Below are 19,071 nucleotides of genomic sequence, written 5' to 3' on the forward strand. Positions count from 1 at the left end.
TTGGCGTGGAGAGTATGAATAAGGCTACTGAATTGAGCTTGTGTTATTTAACATGATACTGACTGACATCATCCCCAACACCAGTCACATTTCATATTAGGTGTCATGGCTGGTCAATGGTATTTGTTTTACGCCAACACCAACACTAGCTTTCAACACCAAACTTTAAATCACCCATTGCATTAAAATGCAGTATATATTTTACAGAGGTTATATCTGTTTTTCTTTTGTTTTAGGTTTGACTGCAAGTGTGGTGACAATCTATGAATCAATTGGCTACTATCCTGTGACCATCAACGCGTCCAACAGAGTCAGCTGGGCCACCATCAATACTACCGCTGTTGTACAAATAGAAATCACAAACTTCCGTCTAGTCGAGCCGCCCCCGCTCAAGTTTGGGGAGTCATCTCTTATCGGTGTTCTGTTTGACACTGGAACCAACCTGTCGTTCTCTGGTGATTTTGCAGACAATGCCCTTGATCTGACTAATGCTTCACTGTACTACATGAACGATGCCATAGGGGAAGGTTACATTGTTATCCCACCGGATAAATACAGCGATCGTGGATTCTACGACTTATCCTTGACCACCTTGAACTTGGTCAGTGGACCCTTCACTGACGTTGTAACCGTCCAAGTGGAATATGCCATCAAGGACTTGATGATGTGGGTCTCAGAAATGTATATAATGCCTCATGACTCAATATCAATAGCCTTTGACATGAAGGTAGGCTCTGACCTGACCATGGTCATGGACTTTGATGATGGTGAATCAAATACCTATACCGAAATTGAAATGAGGCGTAGCTGGAGCGACCAGTACCTTGAGTGGCATTCTTACGATGTTGCAGCAGATTACAACGTCACGATCCACTGTACAAGTGCTGTTAGCGACGAGCTGGTGTGGATATTGATTAAAGTGCAGAACCCTGTAGAAAATGTGGAGATGACTTTCCATTCCCCTGGTGTGATTCCATACCAGGATATTGGTACAATCCTTTTTGAATACGAGTACACTGGTGACCAGAGCACTCCTCCAACTGATGCAAACGTGGCGTATGAGTTCACTCACAAGATCAAGCCTGTAGAGGACTTTCCCATTGCTGAATACAACCCAGTCCAGCAGCATATGCCACTTGCCAAGATGGGTCCTTATTCTGTGTACATCAACATCTCCAACCTTGTGAGCTTCATGATTTTTGAGGCTGACATAGAGATGGAAAAACCAATCCTTGACCTGGTGCTTGTTTGTCCAAAGCCTCATATCCGTGTAGGGGAGCATGCAGAAATCACAGCTTCCATCAGCTGGGGTTCAAGAGTAACCTGGGAGTGGGACTTCAAGGATGGGAGCATTGTAGACATTGACATTGGAGGAAAGCGCACTCGTAATCACAAGTATCGAGAGCCAGGAATCTATCCAGTTTCGGTGATAGCAACCAATCTCTTGGGCAGTGAAACCTACTCTCTGAGTTCAGATCCTGTAGTTGTCCAGTACCCAGTGAAGGGATTTGAGTGGATTGGACGGAGGCTGAACAGACTCTGGGTTGAAGATAAATACAGCTCAGTTCCCTTTCACCTGTACCAAGCTAAGGATTTACCCTTTCCTACGACAGGCTACTACACAGTTGACTGGGGTGATGGGTCAATCCAGGATGAGAAGTCGCTTACTCAGAATGGAGCTGTCCGTAGCAGGAACACAGACTCTACCAACCATATCCTGACAGTGGAACATGACTTTGACGAATGGGGACAGTATAATGTTACCATTCGCATGTGGAATCTTGTGAGTGACAAAACCCATGTCTTCACCATTTATATTTATGAGACTGTCACTCAGCTACAAAAGGAAGTCAGCTACAATGAGTTGATTATTGATGGTGATTACCTGTTTGGCAATGACACAGAGAATGACCAGGAAGGATTTGGTACACTGAAGAATTACTTCCCATTGGAGGATGCAATTATTGTCAAAGCAACGCATGCCTCAGGAACTGACCTGACCTACACCTGGGACTTCGGTGATACCTTCCATGTACCTGACCCAACCACTGAAGCTCCAAGTACACAGACTCAGACCGTCACACCATCTGGAACAACTACCCCATTAATGACCACAACAGAAGAACCTGTAAATTGCACTTACATTCTTGAAGATTGGGTACAATTGGCGTTAGATCGTTTGGATGCCAGGGATGATGATCTCCTGGCCTGTTCTGGTGGCTCCATCATCCTCACCCCTCCTCCTGTAACACCAGCAGTAACATCAGCACCTACATCACCACCACCTACTGTTAACTGTACCAATGATGGAAACAGTAGTGAGAGCTGTACAACAACAACACCTGCTCCTACCACAACAGCAGGTCCTACTCCTACACCCCATTATGCATTAGATGAAAACTGCACTGCCGGCATCATGAAGAGTCAAAAGTACAACTGCGAAGGCTTCAACGAAACAGCAAGAAATGATACTTGGTTCTTCGTGTCAAATTACACTTATTTCATGAGTGAGAATGCCACAATCATGTTGGAGATGTTCATTGACTTGGTTGGTGAATCAAACTGTCTGAATTCTGAAGTACTAACCTGGATAGGTAGACATTTTATAAAGGAGAATGTGTCTCTGGATGTAATGTTGTGTCCAGATCCGTTACCAACAAAAGCGCCTACAGAACCTCCGTCTACTACCACACCTGGAACAACTGAGGTTCCAACAACAAGACCGCCCTATGTCCTTCAAACCAGAGAACCTTACGCAATCTGGTGGTATGCCCAGCGTGGTGTGTACACCATTACACTGAATGTCTCTAACCCTGTTCACTGGGTGGAAGTCTCTAAGACTGTGGTCATTCAGAGGAGTGTTGAAGATCTTGTGTTGTCTGATCACGGTCCGCGGTCAAGAAATACCACCATTGAGTTTGAGCTAGACACAGGAAATGTTGGCACGGATGTCTGCTATTTTGTGGACTTCAAAGATGTCACATCAGACTTTAATCACCTTGCATTCTGGGGCCATCGGCAAACCTGTGAGGCACGCTATCCACTAGAGTTCAAGGATGAGTTCTTACGCTTTGAGGAAGTCAGCAATGTGTACCTTGAAGGTCTTCTGTTCAGTGGACAGGATCCCAATATCACACTCACTAATGTGTTTCAGACTGTCAACAAATATCGCATCACGGTTGTTGCTCATAACATGGTTTCTACTCAAACTGTTTCTATACCAACTGCTGTCACCAAGGCACCTTGCTACTATCCAGAAGTCAACGTGGCTGAACAGAACGGATGCAACCAGTACTATCCTTTCTGTGATGATGATGGTAACAGGGAGTACTATGCCTCAAAGGATGTAACCGTCTATGCTAAGGTGAAAATCAACTGCACATCGGTCAAATACGCTTACTACACCTGGCGAGCATTTGAAGTCAATGATGACGGAAGCGAGGAAGAGATCTACGATCTTGGGGACTCTGTCATGTCGGGATACACCCAGAGAGAATTAGCCATCAAGAAGTTTGTCCTTCCATATGGACTTTATGCTTTCCAGCTCAACGTTTCTATGTACGGTGAACGTGGTGTGGAGACAATTGATAAGACCAGAATCCGTGTGAAAGCTACACCTCTTATAGCCCGAATCACCGGAGGGTCGGAGATCCGTGTGCGATGGAACGACAAGGTTTATATGGATGGCCTTTCAGGGACTGTAGACCCTGATGTAGATCCAAGTGATAAGACTGGTATCCGATATGTCTGGATGTGTAGGAGAGAGCATGAGGCCTTCCAGGAATGGAACGACGATTACACCAAACTGCTCAATGAGGGTTACAATGCCAAAGATCCATATATTGTAGAACCAAATGACTATGGAGGGTGCTTTGGTAGATTTGGATTCGACAGAGGAGGAATTGGAAGTAAGTTGAGATAAATTGCTTTTCTACATGTAGGTTTGATGAAGTTAAGTTCCATTTATGAGCAGAAGCAAGATATTCTCTTACTCTTATTTCTTCAATATTACAAAATGCATATAAATGCTGTGTAGTGATTAATCATCTAAAAGGATAATATTGCTCAAAGGAAGACCTTGAAATAAATCACTTTAGACAAGATGCTTTATTTTTAATACATATAGTAGTAATTTTTAGTTCTTGTAAAGTGCACATCACATTATCTAATACCTGTATGCAATCCAAGGGAACCTTGGATATGATGACCCTTTTCTTCAGTTGATTGATTATCCATGCACCTAGTAAATACCTTTCAAGTCCCTTGCCAAAGTACATTAAAAAAATGGGTGCAATTGTATGTAATCATTGCAAACCCCAAGTAAATGTATTATGGAAGTAGAGTAAGCTTGCTTGACAAAAACTTTGCATTTCACCAGTAATGGATAAGTCAATTATCTCAATATTTGTGTATAAATTGCAATTACTTGCAAGTTAAGATTAATGTTAGCATAATTCCTACTACGGGAGTGTTTGTTTAGCTTTCCCATTGCATTCATGATTTGATTCGCATCTGCTTTGTTTTTCAGGTATACTGAACTTCACTGATGGCGCTTTCACTCTTGACACGTTCTACATGCATGAAAACATGACCTACTTCCTGAAGCTGATCGTCTTCAAAGGAGATCGTATGGCAGTCGCGACGCAGGAGATGCAGGTTGCTAGCGGCAACCCGCCCAAGATGGCTATCACGTAAGATTGCAGTCCTTCCCATTTCGCGGCACCTTTAACTTTTCTCCATCTCACAGGAGCGTACAATGACATGTTTTTATGAGTGATGGAAATTGATCTATGTTTTTGGCCAATTTTAAAAGCCCTTAACTACTGACCAGGCATTAATAAGTGTGAATAGACATACATGACGCTGACAGAGCCAGTGCCTTGTTGTTGAGAATGACAATTTTTTGTTCAATTCAATTCAAAATTTATTTCAATCAATCAGTCATAAAAACACAGGTATAAACAAATTAGGTAAAAACATGGGAATGGGAGCCCGTAGAAGTTTTCATTTAAAAAAACTTGTGGGTGGGGCACCACCATGGTACAATTAAATACAATACAATATATTGACACAAGCCTGCTGAGAATCACAGGCACTGTACTCAGATATACATAGATGGCACTCTATTTTTTGTACTTTTTGAATATGAAAAATAAAGAAAGAAATAAATTCATAAAATATTCGATCTGAATTTTCAAACTGTTATGGTTTATAGTTTGAATGCTGAGAAGCAATCCTCTGCACCACAGTGGACCATGTTAAGCATTATTCCTCCTCAATAACTTGAAATGATATTGATTACTGACAATTATTGATTTCATCTTTCTCAGAACATGATTTTGCCTTTAAAAATAAACAATCATGTATTTATTTCACCGAAATCTTTGCTTATATGGCTCTATTTTCTTTCTGTTTACATAGTTGCCGTACCAACTGTAAGACAAAGTTGAATCCAACGAGTCGCTTTGCCCTGGAGTCTGCAGACTTAGATGCTAGGAGAGGACAAATTCTGTATTATCGGTAAGATGGGAATCTTCCTCCTACATGTACTTATAGAAATAATTGCCAGCTTTGGTGATGATCACAAGATGACTTTGAATCGAATCAGAATGACCACCCAAATATGAGTATGTATCGATAAGAAAGGATATGCTTACAGATTCTGGTAGAAAAACTAGCGTTTATTTGGTAAAAATTATGATTTGTGGTATCAAATGCTGTTGATAAATTAAACATCTTCTGTTAATAGAGGTACCTATAATTAGACCAGTGGTTTGAAATAATACACCTTGTGAATATAGATCTGTATGAGTTCACATGTGCAGACCAATGGTTCATAACTTCGTAACAAAGATAACAGTGGTTAATTGCACAGTTGATAAGTAGGTTTGATTGCATATATTGGAATAATGCAGTCCATCATAAAACCAGCCTATTGATTTCTTAGCATTGTATTACAAGCCCACTTTATCTTCTGTATATGAATGTATGTTTCCAACATTGTGATGTGCTAATTTACTCTGAATTAGTGCATCATTTTTGAAAATGTATAAAGAGATCTCTAAATTAGATGTTACTAAATCCATGAAAGAAAGTATAAAATACTTTGTTTGATTCTCTTATTGTGAATAGATGGGAAATCTTCAAACAAGAATTCAATCCTGTATCGCTGGAAAATGAGTTTGTCATCGTCCCAAAGATGAGATGGCTGCAATTCGCTGGTACGGGAGATTCAAATGCAAACATTGCTATCGATGCGGGTCCCTTTGAGGACCAGTCTACTTACAGAATAAGAGTCTATGCTGCCAGAACTCCTTCACTGCAAAACTATGGTATGGTTAATCAGAAATTTTTCTTTTTTTGATATTGTCATTTTAAAATTTAACTACAAGCAGATTTTAATCACTCCAGTGGTGTAATTAGTCAATAAACCAAAACAGACAATCTACTGCGAATGAGTGTTTTGAAATTTGTTTGGGGGCAGGGGGAGCAGGACGGTACCTTCAGCATCTATCTGGGTCCTGTGACACCAAGGTTAGTGATCAATCGTATGCTTGATTTTCTCGATTAATTGTACATTGTATTCAATACAATCAATTGTAAAGATATTCTTCTACATTGATTGCTAAGCTTTGTGTTACAGGCCCTAAGTCTTCAAACTAGTGTAACTTTGCATTGCTTTGTTATTGGAATGATACTGAATATATGCTCACTAGAACTCTTCCTGTCGAAAATACTTGGTCTGTTTCTAGTATGAAATAAGGGCAGTAATGTAATTCAGATAACTATGTAGTTTGCTATCTTTACCTAATCTTTACATAATGTCAATGTCTGCTTTCAGAAAACGCAAGAAGAGTGCATTGATGTGCAATCAATCATACCAATCGATTTTATGATCAATTATTTATCTTTGTGTCTCATATCACCATCATCTTTCCTTATTGAAACACAGGTCTTGCTTCATATGATTTCATCACCAATGAACGACCGATCGTCGGCAACTGCTCTGCCGTCCCGCCGAACGGTACGGCCCTGGAGACGGAATTCAACATAGAATGCCAGGATTGGACCGACCCAGACATGCCTCTCAATTATCGCTTTGCTCAAAGGCTACAGGAATCAGAGTCATGGACCTGGTTATATAACGGTACTTCAAATAACTTTTTTTCATGGTGCAGTGAATGTGGCTTTAAAGGTGAAAGTTATGACATTTCAAATTTTCAACTCATTTTTAACAAAATAGTTATATGAACGAGCCAGTTACATCCAAATGAGAGAGTCGATGATGTCACTCACTCACTATTTCTTTTGTTTTCTATTGTTTGAATTATACAATATTTCAATATTTACGAATTTGACGATTACATGTAGGACCTCCTTGCCTGAAGCACAAAATGTTAAAATAATGGAATTTCACCTGTTCAGGGAGGAATGAAACTTCATTTCACATGCAATGACGAGAAAATAAAAATATTTCATATAATAAATTACAAAAGAAATAGTGAGTGAGTGATGTCATCAGTTCCCTCATTTGCATACCGACCGAGATGTACATATAATTGTTTTGTGAAATAAAGTGAAACTTTAAAATGTCATAACTTTCTTATTTTACATCCGATTTTGATGAAATTTTCGGTGTTATGCTTGTTGAATTTTTCTCATTTTATTCAAATCAAGTTTTTGTTGGGGTGGACTTGTCTTTAAAAACCATCTGTATAACTGGTCTATTTGTACCACTTGACTTCCAAGATAGTATGCAATTCAATGCACTCTTATTTGAGAAAGTACTCATAACAAACACTATATTTTTGTTTCATGCGTATCGGTACTCTAATTATATATGTGCTGTGACTCAGTGTGTCAATGCTTTAGAGTGGAAATATCAGTCAAAAAGAAAATAGCATTACGTTGCCGTAAACTTCTTTTTTTGGTGATTGATGTTCCAAACTACATTTTTTTTTTCATTTGATTTCATTTCATTATTGAAGTAACAAAAGTGTGATTTCCTATAAAAGAGTAAAATATGTTTATTTCCACAGATGCCTATTAAAATGGTAATCAAGCAGCTTTAACTCATTGCCAGATGATCATTGTTTTCCCATGCATTTTGTCCTAAAAGAAAAGAAAACATTAAAAAAGAAATTTTTGTTTATAAATATGTCACGATGATTACTTCCTTTTGTCAAAGTAATGCAGAATGGGACAAGATTCTTAGTATGTGGATTGTAACATTAATTGATATAGTTTGGTATGAATGATGAGGATGCTCGAGACAGAAAGAAGTGGAAAGAGGAAGTGTCATCATGGCACAAGAGACAGTAACCCTTTGTAAAATGGAAAATGCTGTGACTAAAATAGATTATAATGAACTAATCCAGTGAGTTCTGTTTTCCCCATGCATGATTGAAAATTAATATATTTTATTTATAATTTATCAGGTGAGAGAGCTTTCATGGACACCCCTACCGTGTTCCCACAAGGATATGAAGAGAATAACTTTCAAGTGTTCTTACTGGTTCGGGTTACAGACTATATAGGATCGTTTTCAGACTTACTCTTGACCGTAGAGGTGAGTTCAAGTGAACAAATTGATTGTATTTCAAAGATACCTTGTTTTTCTATTTACAAACAGCGTTCCTATAAGCATGTGTGAGTCTCTGAATGATTGAATTTCGTTTTTTTCTATAATAGTCTTAAAATGTAGAGTGCTATGCATACTAGGATCACAGTTTTATGATAAACATTCAATGGCAAGATTGAAGACAGTATTCTTCATAAAAACAACAATTTTCAATGTTATATGTTTCACCCATGATGCTACATTTCTTTGAATGTATTTGATTTAATATTGGCCCAGTTTAAAACAATGAATGGAGAATGCTGTGTGTGATAAAGGATTATCATCCAGCTTTGATCCAATTAAGATATATTCATATCATCATGCAGGTTCGTCCTCCGAGCGTTAGCAATGCAGAACAGATGGAGATGATGCAGAATATGACTGGTGACGATGGGGTCATGTCCGAGGCCATCGCTAACGGCGATACCTCTACAGCAGCCAACATCATTGCTGCTTGCTCTGGTATGCTCAACGTTGCTGCTACTTCTACTTCATCATCAACATCTACTGAGGCCTATACAGTTGCCATGACAACCTTTGGTGCAGGTGTGTGCAAGTCTCTGAATGATCATACTTATTTTTCTAGTTCATTCTTCTTTTCCTTTATTGTATTTTTGTACTGTAAATATGCCTACAGGTATATTTACCATAAGCTTTTGCTTCTAGGGACTTACGCCTTTGTCTATAAATATAACTTGTTTGTTTATGTTTTTGGTGACAAGTTGATTTTGTATGAATTTTTGTAAACGGAATTGAAGAAAATTTGTGAAATGGAAGAAAATGAATGTTTATATGAAGCAAAAAAAATTTGTCTGAATGCATATTTATATGAACATTCACCTGGACAAGATTCTCAGATGAGCCAAAGTGAGAAATTAAACTACCTTCAATTTCGTAACATTTCTCTAATCTATTGTGGGATGTAGGTGAGGGATTGATGGGTTTAGTTTCTTCACGGAAGAATACTTACGTCAATGATTAAGTTTAGAATTTATGTACAGAATCACCTATTTATCTACTGTGCATTATGTATTTTGTGGGGAAGCATTAATTCGGCTGGTCAACTGTTTATTAGTAAGTGTTGAATCTTGTATATTTTGCTGCTCCCTAGATGTAACTGAGATGACACCAGAGGAGCAGGAAGCAGCGATGGCAGCTGCTCAGGCTGAGCTGGATGCACAAGCGCGGCATGAAGCTGAACAGAGACAAGCGGTAAGCCTCTTAACCTTTAATGTGACCCAGTCAGTGTCATATTTTTAGGGAGAGTTGATAAATTTTGATATTTTTCACTAATTATAAGATCTCTTGTTGGATGATATACTGGATCCTTTCTTTTATTTGCATTCTAAAAAGAAATGAATAAAGGCACTTTTTTGTTGGATGTTTTATTGATGTCAATAAACAATTATTTCTCTTTGTAATCATGCAAGATTGCATGTTAGTAGTGATGTTATTAGATAAAGTAGGAAACTTTAATTGGCTCGGTAAGAATGAAAAAAAAAGAACATCTTTGGATATTTATTGTGATTTTTTTCATCCATTGCCAGAGGATGAATAGCTTTGATGCTGGAAAATCCATTGATTCAGGAGGGGGCCTTGCCTGATTAGACACAATAATTTTGAGAGGCTGATTATTGTGCAAATACAATATGGTCCCTTACATGGTATTGTGTCAAATCCGGTTGGATCCACACCTGCAATGATTCATCACTGATCTTCTTATTCTACTTCATATAGATGCGAGATAGCATGGTGGTAGCGATGTCTTTAGCCATTCCGAACACAGTAGGAGCGATGAAGCAGCTCTCATCTGCTATGGTCACTGCAACCTCATCCACAGGAGAAGTCTCCACCTCAGCTGCTGTAAGTCCGTCTATCATCTTATCTATAAATCTGCATTTTTAAATGAGATGAAGATGTATTGCACATTCTATACTTTTAAGTATTTGCTGTTTAAAATGCATATTGCTAATAATGATTCTGAACTATTATAGCCTAACATTTATTCGGGTTGCCACATTGAACAGGGAACCCTCAATAAAAATGTCTAAATAGTTAAAGAGAACATGATGCCATCATGTGGAGTCGATTTGGTGCCAGAAAGTGTATTAGCTATGAGCTATGTTGGGTTGTACTGAATGGCAATATATAAAACTATACACATTGACACTTCTACAATGGTTCAGTGGTTTTGACTCTCACCTTTGAACATGAAGGCCTTTGGTTTGGATCTCATACATGGCATGAATTTCCATGAGCAAGAAACATTGTGCTCCACTCAACCAAGGTGCGTTGAATAGGTGCCCAGCAAAAGTATATTTCCAACATTTTTATATTGGTCAATCCAATCTTTCTAAATGCTACATAATACTTCAGTAATGCTTTTTCATGAGGCACATGAGCTTTCAAGGAAATCATTTTGATTTTCTGTGGTCATTCCTTTTTTGTTTGATTATTTTGGCTTTTATTTCATGACCGTGCAACTGATTTTGTGGGGTTTTTTTTTGTTCCTGATTTTCAGCAAGACACCCTGTCAACAAGCACTCAATTCATGGGACTCTTATCAGAGAAATCAGATGAAGCTGGAGCAGATGAGGTTGAAGAAAGCAGTAATGGCATCCTCAATATGATTGGTAAGTTTTTATCAACTTATTTCAGTAATTTATATTTTTTGTGATGTTTTGATATCTATTGTATATATTAATTAATTAATTAATTTAGCAAAAGAAGTAACTCCCTGCTTGTTCAAAAATGTTGAATGGAAATATGGCACCACATTAGTAGTAGTAGCAGTAGTAGTAGTAGTAGTAGTAGTAATAATGAAATGAAAATGAATATCCATAATTTATTGTTCGAAATAAGACATGAAATGAAATACTCCAAAAATTTGCTTTGCCCAATTGATCGTGGGCCTGGCAGCCACTGTGCAGCGCCAGATCGACGTGGCTCTATCCCTTATAATCGTTGAACGCCAAACAGGGTTGCAGCAACTCCCATCTTTTAACGTCTTTTGGTCTGACGCGGCCAGGATTTGAACCCCCGACCTCCCGGTTGTGAGACGGATGCTCTACCAACTGAGCCAACACACCGGTTGTTAGTAGTAGCAGCAGTAGAAGTATCTAGTAGAGGTATTAGTAGTATAAGTTGAAAGAAAGGGGGAAAAAGAAGTAGGAGGAGTTGTAATAGAATTACATGAAGGGGTAGAGCAAGTAGTAGAAGGCAGTGGCGGATCTAGCCAGGTTGAACACAATACTCTTTTTATAAGGGGCCATGTTGTTTTCTAATCCAGCTGGATCCTGCACCAAGCTGGATCAGTGCAAAGATCATGATTTTCTATTGAAATATTCATTCATAAAAAGATGTTAACCTGGTGACACAGCATTTACTTTCATTGGCAATAATTGCTCTGGGCTTTATTTTGTCTAAGATATAGGGTTAGAGTTGCAATTGGGTTCTATGTTAGGTTTAGAATAGGGTATAGTGTTAAATCAAGGGGTTGAAGTTCGTAATACCGTTAGTGTGTGGAATTTATGGCGGAGCAATTGTCGCCGAAGCAAATGTCATGGAACCGTTCACCCACCCCTATTCACATAAGAAATCCTTGGAGCCATGCAAAAGTCTAAATTCATTGTCAATGTACATCAACTCTTGTCTCTCACCACAGGTAATGCTATGAGTGGGGCCCAGAATAAAGTTGCCGCAACTAAAGCCGCAGCATCGGCCGTCACTGACCAGCTGGACTACCTATATGCCACCGGAATGCCTGATGTCGATGATATGGAGTCCGATTATTACTCCTCGGATTCGTCTGATCTGGAAGCGCAAGCAGCCGCTGCAGCTGCGGAAGTCGAAGCAATGAACCAACTGGTAAGATTCCGCAGCACCTCGGCCAATCTAAATATTTCCAGATTTATGTGATAATAGTTGATTGTATAGATCATTGATTTCAGAGTTACTTGTAATGTTAAGTAAGTGCTGTTGTAAACATGTTTGCTTCTTCATATTTCTTTAAAATGATTGCATTGTTTTTCTTGTTTGATTTGAATAAAAAATCTTTCTATGAAAGAAAGAAACAAGTTTTATCAAGTGGTGCATAATTTTCTTTTGTTGCAGAGGTAGTGGTAAAGTATTAGTTGACATGAAAGCAGTAAAATAGTAACAAATGCACAATGCAGCAGCAGAATTACATGTACATGTATTAGTTGTACATTTAGTAGTAGAGGTAGTGGTGGAAGTAGCAGTGTAAGATCTTGTAGTAGAAGAAATGGCAGTGTAACTACAAGTGGTAGAAGAAGTAGTCACATGATAGTACTAACATTATTAGCAGTGCTGATAAAAGTAAAAGTTATAATAGAACAAAATTGCAATCAGTCTTTCTGTCTTGCTCTTTATCAAATCTATTTTATTTGTATAAACTCTCTCTATTTCCCTGGCATACAGAGTCGTGATATGAGTTCTCAGATGACCGGTGTTGTTGATAACATGATGGGTACTATCAATGGGGGTATGGTCACCGGTCAAGCCCCTGTGGCCATAGCTTCTCCTGCGGTCAACATCACAATGGACAAGGCCTTCACTGCCAATATGGATAATAGTAAGTCTTTTTCATTGCATCCTAAGACTTGCTTCTCAGACCATTACTCAAGCAAAGCTCAATAATAAAGCCACATTGGTATTAATTCCAAATCATCTAACTGTCCTAATATTTGGAGTGCAATACCTGATCAAATTAGATTAAGTGTTTCTTAGAATAATTTCAAATAGTTACTGAAAATCAACTTATGTATAATATATATTAATTCTTGAGATTTGTTCAGGTTTTTTCTTGTTCAACAAGTGAGTGCTGTGCAAAGTTATAGACCAGAAATGAAGCAGACATTGGTCAGATATCAATTGAAGGAATGCAATAATATTGGGTTGGTATGAGATTATACCATTAGGAAGATCGAATAGTAATGTGATTATAAGGGATAACTTTTTTATTCTCTCTCCCCTTTTCTCAGAACAATACGGAGCACAATGTGGATCTGGATTTAAGCTTCCAATGGCAGAGACTTTGTTTGGCAGTGGGAATGGCTCCTCTTCATCTGTAGATGCTCAGGTAGGATATCTTAGCTCATTCATACTAAACCTAATTTACCTAGGAAAACCCCATTTTAGGCTTTCTACATATTTGTGATGCTTCATGTATTTGCGACAAATGTATATTTCTTTTAGATTTTTTTTGTTTGTTTTAATCTTTTTTTCAATATATCTCAATCTAAAAATGAAACAATTATAGGAGAAAAGTTGGAGGAGAAAACCGGGAATGAAAGAAGGGTTGGAAGTGAATATTGGTATGCATTTAGAAAAAGTGGTTGTATTATATCTTAGAAGTACAGGGCCCCGTTGTACAAAGAGTTACGATTGATCCAATCAATCGCAACTATGGAAAGCCAGCAAAGTCAACATATGAAATGCATGTTTGTTCAAAAATATTCTAGATATGGAATCCATATCCATAAATTCATTGATTTCTTGACAATTTGGGGTGTTCTCCTTTGATTACAAAGGACATTTTGCAAATTTCCTGTAGAAAAAATTATGACACTGATGGATTTCCATACAGTTACGATTGATCGGATCAATCATAACTCTTTGTACAACGGGGCCCTGATCTTGTTTTTTGTTTGATTTGTCTCTATGATATTCACTCCGATGTAGTCTCCAATGTTTTAGGTTTAGACACCAGCTCTGACTTTCAAGAATACTGTGGTTAAAACAAAGGAAATTCGATGGAAATGGTCTTTATGGCCTGATAAATTGAACCATTCTGTACTTTCTCTCTGATTTTTTCAATAATCCTGTAGTCTCTTATGGAGAAGACCAACTCCAAGACCTGGTCCAACAACTCCAACACGGTCCAGGGCGAGACCGCAGCCCTATCCTTCAACAACGCTACTGGTGGGAAGCTGGAGATCAAAGACCTTGCTGAACCTATCGAGGTCTGGATCCAACGATCGGAGGACCAAATTGATGTGGACAGCCTAGTCACCATCTACAATGTCACCAAGCCCCAGAATGAGAGGATGCTCTCTCATGTCCTCAGTAAGTCATTTATAATTGATTTGTGAAAATGGCTGGAATTCTTGAATGTTAAGACCCAAGTGGTTTCCATGAAGCTAGTTGAAGCTTATAAATGACACAAAGTGGTGGTTTTATTATTTGCAGTTACATAAATTGTAGTTGAAACTAATAATGACATTATAAACATTCGACATGAAATTAATCATTCATCACATGTTTAATAAGATTATTTGAAGTACAGTTCTTCTCTGTGGAAACTTCAGTAAAGGTACTTCATAAATTTTTGTTTGTAGTCTTACGAAGATTACTATCCTTTGTCATTACATAAACTATTCCTTCAGCGCATTTCCCACCCAAAATATACAATTTCCAGCCCTTCATTGTGCCATCTGGCTGTGAAAGAAACACTCTTCTAGAATTCTTTATTCAAATTTGATTCTGTTCGTGTTGTTACAGTGGCCCCCGGACATGCTGCTCTTCACATTGAAGCCATCCCTTTGAACTGGAACGGAACCAAGGCAGACAATGTGACCCTTGAACTCTACATCAGGATGGGAAGACCGCCCTCTATTGACATATATGACTTCAACTGCACCCTGCCGCACCCTATTCCCTACCAGGGTAACGGGACAAGTTGCGGAGAGCTGGATTATCCCGATCCTGATGTATGCTTCCTCAGTAATACCATCTTGGACAGGTAGGTGTTAAAAAGAGACATTTTTATTACCTAATTTGTAATTGTTTGAAATGGTACATTTGATCAGAATCCCAGTATGTAAACCAAAAATGAGCATTTTTAGGGCTTTTATAATGAAGTAAGCATAATTGCATACACCTGTAGATATCGATTTGTGGCACTGCAGGTCTTCCATAGCTTAGTGTGATTAGATCAATCACACTCCTTTCTAAGATTGGGCTCTGCCCTAAAATCAATGATAAGAATGTCCTTATGTTGTTGTTGTTAATGCTGTTTTACTTGGATGTTGAGACGTAAAGCAATATGCTATGTCCCCCTCGTTGATTTTCTTATCTTTGGTAAGGTCTGTACTTCAGAGAATGGTTGTGCCAAAATTTTTCAAACCTGGATTTAAACTGATTTAGACTAGTTGCACATGACATGCAGGTGTCCTGTGCATCATTTTCTCTAGAGATTTTATTTGTAGCTAAATATGATTGAAATCCTTTATAACAGTGAGAAGAAAATCCTCCATATATTACCGTAGTAGTCTTTAAAAGAACTTAACAAAATCGATTGGCCTTTGTCTCAAAGCCCATATATTGTAAATACACTTTCTCCTTATGTTTTCAATTCTAGTTACTTCAATGGATCCACGGCCCACGTCTACGTTGGAGTCAAATCAATCGGAGGGGCCAATGAGAGTTCTATCGAGGAATACCTGGGAGCGGATGCTGATATCAACACAGCATTCTGGCCCGTTCATTACCGTATCAGACCCTTCACAAGCAAGTGTCAGTTCTACGATGAGGAGAATGATGATTGGGCCACAGATGGTTGTGAGGTTAGTGTCCTGGGGTCTTTTTTTCACCTGTAAAACCAGTGCTAAAATCGATCCGTGGCCATTGAAGGCCATTGCCATGGATGCCATTTTATAAATGCACCTCTTATTGGCCTTGAGAATTTGTTAAAGCCCCTTTTCATTATTTTGTATATAAATGGGTCCAAGAGAAACATGGCCTTGACCTTGACCTGCAATACTTCTTTTCAATAATGAAGTCAGTACTGATGTACGATATGCTTTGGTGTTTATGTAATGCTGTTTTCTCTATTGAACAGCATACTGCCAGCTGATATATTTACATGTACCTAATGGTTTCAATTTTGCTAATTTTGCACCTCAAACAATCCGCTCCGGTGTATGGCCTATTCTGCACATGAAAACAAAAGTAGAACCATGAATATATCATCTTTGAATATGCTGAATAAGGTACATGTGCCCTGACAAAAGTCAGAGCTATTTTTTTAGCAGTTATCCTACTCATCATCTTTTACAACAATTATTTTCTGCATATTCTATAGATTTTGTCTATGCTGAACTGGCAGGATTGGTAAGTAAAGGGCAATGAGTGGGAATCTTCAAAGACACAGCTCAGAATTTATTAAGGTACCTAAGATAGTCACAAATTGTGAAATATTTGGATGCTAACATATTGGCCTATGCAGTAACATAAAAACAATTTTGGGTGTGTTCTTTCCAGGTTGGTCCGAATTCTCGTCTGCTGAACACCCAGTGTTTCTGCACCCATTTGACCTCATTCGGTGGTGGTTTTGAGGTCCCTATGAACTCCATTGACCTGTCTCAATCGGCTTTCTCCAAACTCAACGAGAATCCTGTAGTCTTTGTCTTCATGGTCTGCATGTTTTCAGTCTATCTTACCGTCGTCCTATGGGCATACAAGAAAGACCAGAGGGATCTAGTCAAGGTAAGATAACGTTGGGTGATTTGTATATAAATTCATATTCAATATTTTCCTTGAATTACCTAATTGTGGGCATTTCCATGAAGTAATCAAATTTTTTGTAAGACTGACTCCATTTTTCTCAGTTATTATGTAACTTTTTGAACTGCTAGTCATAAAAATTTTAAGATTGTTACAACTTGTCATATGAACTAAAATGTAGAGACAAACAGTTTCAGGAAGGCATATACATTTAGGGGGGCGGATACACATACTTTATAGAAGTGCCAACTTGGAGTTTATTATAGTCAGTTTCATGCATGGTGAGGTTGGGAAACTTCTGTAGGTTTTTATGGCAAAGAATGAGTCAACATGGAGGCATCACAGTACACCATGTATACATGTATCAGCATATGTTTGATCCTGAAAAGGACTTACCTAGGACCAAATACATACCCACAAAAGAATACAGTCATGTGTATAGTGAAGCGTCCACATTGATGGCAAGTTTCAGTTTGATCTGAATTCATACGTTTTAATGATTAATCTTTCAGGCTGGTGCAACCCCACTGATTGATAACGACCCGAGAGATCATTACAGTTATGAAATCACTGTATTCACTGGAATGCGGTCAGGAGCATGTAAGTATAATAATAATATTGATATTTACGATGGTGATGATGATGACAATGACGACAGTGATGATGTTGATGACAATGACGACAGTGATGATGATGATAATAATCACCTAGCAACCACTTGTGTGTAGGTTTAACTGTAATAAACCAAGGTCTCACATTTTCAGTTCCCTCAGCAGAATAGTTACCTATATTTACAAATACTTAAGATAACCTGTCCAAATTATAATCTGTTTAAAATACTTAAACTATCAATATCACCTGTTTAAACCTTGATTTTCAAATATTGACTACATTTTGCCAACATAAAAAGCTTCTTTATGGCCAAGATTTCTGTAAACCGTGGGAAATCACACCAGAAATGCATCAGCACTGAATGAAGATCATTTATTTATTTCAAGACCATTGATATGTGTATACATAGTTCGAGATCTTGAATGAGGCATGGCAAATAACCGTTTCCACTTCTATCATTTTAACCACTTATGTGAAGACAAGACTCAGTTCTCGATTTTGTTGGTTCTCTCCCCAGCTACCACTGCCAAGGTCTCCCTGATAATGACGGGCGAGGCGGAGGAATCACGACCCCGTCTCCTCATCGATCCCAAACGACGTACCTTCCAGCGAGGCGGCATCGACTCCTTCATCATGTCCGCACCCCGTCACCTTGGCAACCTGATGCATGTACGTATCTGGCATGACAACAGCGGCAAGTATCCCTCCTGGGCACTGAGTAGACTGGTTATCAAGGATCTGGAGACTGACAAGATGTATTACTTCATGTGTGATCGCTGGCTAGCTGTGGAGGAAGATGACGGACAGGTTAGTTTTGCTTCTCCTGGGTGGAGAGAAGTAAAAACAAGAAATTGTAGGCCTGTATACTAAACTTTGGTTTAATTCAAATCATGGTCTACAGTTGTGGTTTAAATATAGATAGCCAAATATGACATGATTCTCCATAATTTGATACTCATTGTTTCATCATATTTTGGACTCGAAGTATTACAAACCATTGTGAAATGATAAATACTGTAGTCGTCTTCAACACTAAATCATGGAAAATATCCCAGTGAACACACTACAAGCGGACATTGTCGACAAATGTTTGACACTTACAGGTTTTCAAAGGCATAGACAAAGTTAAAGTGCACTTCAGAATACAGGCTGTAATATTTTGGTAAATCCTAAGATTGATGTATGATGTCAGACCAATGCATTCCAGCAGGCCAGGCATTTTGCAATCGACTAATTGCTTTAGCAACGACTGTTGTGATTAAGGTAATTTCATGGGCTGCAAGGCAGGTGAAGAAGGCACCCAAAACAATTAA

General features: G+C 38.4%; 1 protein-coding gene across 2 annotated transcripts in view; it reads left to right on the forward strand.

The window, feature by feature from the left end:
* The window catches only part of LOC121423243, a 60,205-nt gene that overhangs the window by 24,327 nt on the left and 16,807 nt on the right, over positions 1–19,071 (forward strand). For both annotated transcript variants that reach the window (XM_041618564.1, XM_041618565.1), the window contains 19 exons: positions 237–3,908; positions 4,529–4,691; positions 5,422–5,520; positions 6,133–6,332; positions 6,953–7,147; positions 8,439–8,569; positions 8,947–9,166; positions 9,732–9,832; positions 10,358–10,483; positions 11,142–11,253; positions 12,285–12,487; positions 13,061–13,214; positions 13,624–13,721; positions 14,470–14,707; positions 15,143–15,383; positions 16,002–16,206; positions 16,904–17,128; positions 17,659–17,746; positions 18,276–18,565. In XM_041618564.1, the coding sequence (XP_041474498.1) occupies positions 237–3,908; positions 4,529–4,691; positions 5,422–5,520; positions 6,133–6,332; positions 6,953–7,147; positions 8,439–8,569; positions 8,947–9,166; positions 9,732–9,832; positions 10,358–10,483; positions 11,142–11,253; positions 12,285–12,487; positions 13,061–13,214; positions 13,624–13,721; positions 14,470–14,707; positions 15,143–15,383; positions 16,002–16,206; positions 16,904–17,128; positions 17,659–17,746; positions 18,276–18,565 (6,761 nt within the window). The remainder of the gene's footprint in view (positions 1–236; positions 3,909–4,528; positions 4,692–5,421; positions 5,521–6,132; positions 6,333–6,952; positions 7,148–8,438; positions 8,570–8,946; positions 9,167–9,731; positions 9,833–10,357; positions 10,484–11,141; positions 11,254–12,284; positions 12,488–13,060; positions 13,215–13,623; positions 13,722–14,469; positions 14,708–15,142; positions 15,384–16,001; positions 16,207–16,903; positions 17,129–17,658; positions 17,747–18,275; positions 18,566–19,071) is intronic.

This window comes from Lytechinus variegatus, chromosome 10 (genome assembly GCF_018143015.1).
Source record: "Lytechinus variegatus isolate NC3 chromosome 10, Lvar_3.0, whole genome shotgun sequence".
NCBI lineage: Eukaryota > Metazoa > Echinodermata > Echinoidea > Temnopleuroida > Toxopneustidae > Lytechinus > Lytechinus variegatus.